The 5,423-nt window shown below is 63.9% G+C and overlaps 1 protein-coding gene across 1 annotated transcript; it reads left to right on the top strand.

Moving 5' to 3' along the window:
* Window positions 1-7: 7 nt before the first annotated feature.
* OSM (oncostatin M) lies at window positions 8-3,889 on the top strand. The gene is made up of 3 exons (XM_005869750.2): window positions 8-148; window positions 1,564-1,697; window positions 2,306-3,889. The coding sequence occupies exons 1-3, from the start codon at window positions 115-117 to the stop codon at window positions 2,855-2,857; spliced, it is 720 nt and encodes a 239-aa protein (XP_005869812.1). The 5' UTR covers window positions 8-114; the 3' UTR covers window positions 2,858-3,889.
* Window positions 3,890-5,423: the final 1,534 nt, after the last annotated feature.

Raw genomic sequence — 5,423 nt, 5'->3', positions numbered from 1 at the left:
CACGAGGTGTTGGCCAATCGCTCTGGCAGGCAATAAAGTGGCTGTCAGCCCGCAGGGCTTCCAGCCCGGAGGTGTCATCCCCAACAGGCACAGGCCGGAGCGTGGACACCCAGCATGTGGGCACAGCCTATGAGGAGGACGCTGCTCAGTAAGTACTTCCTTCCTCCCCACCAGCACCCGCTGGCTGTGAACCACGGGTGTCTGCGGGGAGCAGGGTACCCTCTGTCCCCTGGGAGCTGGGGAGACCGGGCCCCGGGCAGAAGGATGCTGAGACGGAAAGAGAGCAGGGAGGTCAGGCAAAGACAGGGGTCCACTGAGAACACGGCATCTTCACAGGGTGGAGAAGGGGTAACCCAGGAGGGCTTCCAGGGGGAGGCAATGCAGAGACAGCTCAGGGAGCCTGGGGAGGGGACCGATTGGGTGAGAGGCTGGGGCAGCAGGAGGGAGGTGGGAGTTGTGCTGTGGAGAGGAAGCTATAGAAGCTGAGCGGTAAAACGGGCCACACCGTCTGGAGGGGCCTCCTTCTGGCCTTGATTTGCAGGGTCACAGTCAGCCAGGCACAGGGGCCCTGGAGCCCACACAATCACACAGCCACATAGCCACACCCACAGGGTGACACACGCCGAGCGACGTGACATCATCCGGAACCCTCAATCTCACCAACCCGGGAACCCCCGCATGCAGCCCTGGGCCCCACGGTGGATGGGGCCCGTCTGATCTCTTCAACCTTACACAGACCTGCACCCACAGCAGGCACACACCTGGCCCCACGTGCGCACTCAGCAGACACCTGGGGAGGCGGGGAGGCGGGGAGGCGAGGAAAACCACAAAAGCTGGCGGGCGGCCTCCCAAGTGCAGGAGGAACAGCTCTGCTCCTGCGGCAGCGGCAGCGGCGCCCTCATACCCAGACCACGTGCCGGTCTAGCGTCCGGGAGCGCGTCCCTGCAGGGAAGGTGAGGGAACGTGGTGTCACTGCCTTCCGGCCATTGCACCACAGGCCCCTTCCGACCACGTGGCTGCTGGTGAGTGGGGGGAGGAGGGCGAGCGGTCACTGTGCCGGCCCCCCCCCCAAACATTCCCACAGGCTCCCAGCACCCCTGTGGGCCTGGCAGACAGGAGTGGCCACCTATGGAGAGAGGAGGAAGGCTCAAGGTTGGGGGACAGGCTGGCCCTGTGAGACTTGGGCAACCCTTCTTCAGCTCCTTGGTTTTCCCATCAGTAAAATGGGTCGGTCACAGGGGGCCCAGGGCCCTGGGGCAATAGCCGTCCCTTAGCCTTGAGGTCTTGCCGAGAGCAATCCCACCTGGTCCACCCCTGTCGGCTCCAGGTCCCACTGCGTCCTCTCCACGGCCTCCTTGGTGGATCGCAGCCCCTATTCCAGGTGCTGGGCACTGCCTCCCTGGGCAGGTGTCCGTGGCCCCAGCCGGTGCGCCCAGTGCCCCCTCCGCGGCACAGAGCCGGGAGGACGGGCTGCGCCCTCTGAGCGCCCTCCCCCACCCCTGAAAGCTGGCCCCCCCATGGCTTCCTCGCCAAGTCAGGTGACAACCCCTCTTTCTGCCCCAGGTCTGATCCTCAGACTCCTGTTCCTGAACCCAGTGTCCACGGGCACCTGCCCGGGCGATGGCCAAAAGCTCCTCGAGCAGCTGTGGAACCAGGCGAACCTCCTGCAGGACACCAGCTTGCTCCTGGACCCCTATGTGAGCGCCCGCCCCGGGGGCATCTGAGTCTCAGAGAACGGCGGGCTTAGGGCGGGAGTGAGCCGCAGAGAGGATGGGGATGGGGGTGGGGAAACCGAGTCCCCGTGTTACTCCAGAACCACGTCAGACACCCACCCGAGGCCTATTCCCGAGACAGTACAGCTTCCCTAGCTCAGGGGGCCTGGGGTGTGAACCCGGCCGCACCACTTTAACCCTCCATCTGTCCAGCACGCTTACTGCACCCCCCTCCCCACCTGCCTTGTCCTCGGCCCCCGAGAAGAAGCAGAGAACAAAACAGTCCTGCTCTCCTGGGGCTCATGGTCACCTTCCCACGGACACGCCCCCCACCACAGTCACTGCCTGTGCAGTCACCCCCAATAGGCCCCCTGCATCCCTCCGATCCTGCCTGCAGTGGCCGGGGAGTCCTCTCCCCTCTTGGGCCTCAGTTTCTGGATCTGTACAATGGGCAGGTTAGCTAGGGGGTGGACGAGGTCGAGCATGTCAAGGCTGACCAGAGCAGACTTATGTGTGTGTGTGTGTGTGTGTGTGTGCACACATGTGCACAGTGGGGGCTCCAGCACTCACCCCCTGGTTCTCCTCCCCCCCAGATCCGCATCCAAGGCCTTGACATGTCTGGACTGAAACAGGGCTGCCAAGAGCGCCCCGGGGTCTTCCCCAGCAAGCAGGCCCTGCAGGGGCTCAGCAGGACGGACTTCCTGCGGACCCTCCGCACCCAGCTGGGCCAGGTGCTGCACAGACTGCAGGCGTTCCAGCAGGACATGCCCGACGTCCAGGCCTGGGGGATGGCCATCAGGTACATCCACGGGATCAGGAACAACATCCACTGCATGGAGGAGCTGCTCCCGGGCTCCCCGGAAACGGCTGAACCCCCGCAGGCGGGCCTGGGGACCTCACCTCCGCCCACCCGCACCCCGGACGCCTTCCAGCTCAAGTTGAAGGGCTGCCGGTTCCTGCGCGGCTTCCACCGCTTCATGCACTCGGCGAAGCAGGTCTTCCATGAGTGGAGGGAGACCCTGCGCCGGAGGAGCCGGAGACAAAGCCCCCGCCAGGCCCGGCAGAGGGGGGTGCGCAGGGCGCGCGGGATGCAACCCTCTAGGAGGGGCAGGAGACTCGTGCCCAGGGGGCAGCTGCCCCGGTAGCCCCACCCCCCCGCAGGGGGAGGACCAGCAGGTGCTCTCAGGATGGTGCCCGGGCCTCCACACCTGCTTCCCATCTCTCCCAAGTGCACTTTAAGGGGTGAGAGCCGGGCAGGCTCCTCTACCTCCTCCCGGACTGGGGGACAGGACCCCACCATTGTGCTCCCCCAGCCCCGACTTCCCCAGTCCCCGTGGGGTGGCTGGGTCAGGGCACGCGGGGCCAACTTTCCATTGATTCAGGGGTCTGATGACACAGGCTGACTCATGGCCAGACTGACCGCCACCCCCCACTCCGCGGCCCGGAGGTCCGCCGGCCCTTCCCTCTCATGACTTGCAGAGCCGTGGCCCCCAGACTTCCTCCTTTTAGTGGCGGCTGGTTCCAAGGGGGAGGGGGGCGGTGGTCAGGGCCTGAGCTGGCCTCGGATGCCTCATTGCCAGACACCTGGACGTCTGGTGACCTCACTGCAGGCAGCTGTGACCGGGGCCCAGTGTCCTGCAAGAAGCCCTGATGGGACGGTCCCAGGAAAGGGGCTCAGGGCCCAGCGTGGCCCCTCGCTCACTGTGTGGCCCCAGGCTGGCCACGTGACCTCCCTGGCCCTCGGTTTTGTCTTTGTGAATGGAAGGGGGTGGGGACCGCGGAAAGCCGTGCCTGTCAGCTGCTGGGACTCACTGACACAGGATGGGTTTCAAGTTCTTTCCATAAACTGGGGTCCGGGTGCAGACGGACCGGGGTGCAGACTGAGTTCTGTGCAGGAACCTCCCAGCCTGCGCCCGGCAGCGCCCGGCCTTGGGTTCTGGCTGCCGGCTGCTCCCCCTGGTGGTGGGTCGTGGAATTTCTCTCAGGCGGAAACCAATTGTCCTTCTGCGGGTTTGGGGCCCGTTCCTTGGAGGAATGTGATTAATTTATCGGTATTTTTTTTTAAATCAGTTTGTATCTGTTTTTTTTTTAAACATTTTATTTATGAGGCTTATTTATGATGTGTATTTAATGTTAATATTGTGCCAACGTATATTTAAAACGTGTCTGGTTTCTAAGCCCCTGAGTCTCTGTGTGTTGCCTTGGGGGAGAGGTGTGGGGGAGGCTGGCCCCTTGGAGAGGGGGTGCCCCTAGCTGGCACGGTCACCAGCGCCCACCACGGAGGACCGGACTGGGCTCCCTGCCCGTCCAGGAAGGGAAGTCTCCCGCGCCAGCCTGACTGTGGGGGCGTCTCCCACGCTGACAGAGCGTTTGTTGTGTCTGACGGGCCTCCCTTGAGACACTGGGGCCCAGGGCTGTCGGGGTTTGGGGGCACGTGGGCAGGGATGCAGGCTGCATGGGGTGTCTGGCTCGCTCTGGCCCATGTGGGTGTGCGGCTGGGGTCTGGGTGCCCATGTGCGTTGCATGAAATGAACAAGATAATGACGGATCCTGCCTCAGACGTGGCCCGTGGCCTGGTGTGTGCTGGGAACTGCTCCCTGAAGGGCTCCCAGGAGCGTCTGAGATCGCAGTGTCAGCTCCGCAGCCAGAAGCAGGGGCGGTAGCAGAGAGGGAGAGGGCCAGGTGGTGTGGGCGGTCGGGGCGGCATCTGGAAGAGGTGCCATCCACTCCTCAGCCTAAAGGACACAGGTGCCTCCGAGCGGCATCGTGAGGGCAAAGGCCCTGAGCACTCAAGGGTCAGGGTTACCTAAACGGCCTGGGGAGCAGAAGCGTCTTGTTCAAGGTCACAGTGCAGGGCTCAGGCAAGGCCTCTCAGCCCCTGGCTCCGACCAGCCGTCTTCCTGAGCCGCGGCCCGAAGTATTCCAGGCTATTTACCAAGCAGCTAGTCAGGGCCCCCCGCTGCCTGCCACTGGGCCCCCCTCCCTTCACTCGGGTTCCTGCCACACTGGGCGCCTCTGGGCTGCCGAAACGCCCAGGCTCTCTCCTCCTACAACGCCTTCGCCTATGCTGTTCCCTCTGCCTGGCATGCTGTTCCCTGTTCTATTTGGGAGCGTACCTTTAACAAGTCTTCCCCAGCACCCATGGGCTGGGTTCAGCAAGTTGGTTGTTTGTTCTCTCAAAACCGCCCCATCAGACGAGAAGAGACAAATCAAAGAACGCATATACTGACACGCATAGCTCACGGATACGGGCGATAGGTAGGAAGACCTGGGGGGTGGGTAGGGGCAAGGGGGGAAAACGGGAGATATCTGTAATACTATCGACAATAAAGAATGCCTTAAAAACCCGCCCCATCAGGGTCCGCACCATCCACTCCCCTCACTACCTGGAGCTGCCAAGGGTGGAGGCCACCTCCGCCTCCCCTGCTCTGTCCCAGCACCCAGCCCCGTGCCTGCGCACAGTAGGCGCTCATCGAGGAGCAGGGCAGAGGAGGCCTGGAGGGAGTCACAGCCCCGAGGGGTGTGCCAGGCAGGCAGCGGGGCCCGGACAGGTGCCCAGGCACTGGTAGCAGCAGCAGGCCTCCTTTCTGCCCGCCCCAGTGTGGGGTGGGGGTGGGGGGTGCCTCGCTGGCTGCTGGGAAGCTGTGGGTGGCAGGTGGCAGACACCAACGCCAGGCTCACTCAGGTGGTCGGAGCGGAAGGGGACTGGCG

Source organism: Myotis brandtii, unplaced genomic scaffold (assembly GCF_000412655.1).
Source record: "Myotis brandtii unplaced genomic scaffold, ASM41265v1 scaffold303, whole genome shotgun sequence".
Classification (NCBI taxonomy): domain Eukaryota; kingdom Metazoa; phylum Chordata; class Mammalia; order Chiroptera; family Vespertilionidae; genus Myotis; species Myotis brandtii.
The sequence above is the reverse complement of the archived record's forward strand: the minus strand, read 5'-3'. Positions and strand labels throughout refer to the sequence as shown.

Coding starts and splice junctions, on each gene's coding strand:
- OSM (XM_005869750.2), top strand. CDS start 115: ATGTGGGCACAGCCTATGAGGAGGACGCTGCTCA. Junction 149..1,563: donor TATGAGGAGGACGCTGCTCA/GTAAGTACTTCC, acceptor TTTCTGCCCCAG/GTCTGATCCTCAGACTCCTG. Junction 1,698..2,305: donor GCTTGCTCCTGGACCCCTAT/GTGAGCGCCCGC, acceptor CCTCCCCCCCAG/ATCCGCATCCAAGGCCTTGA.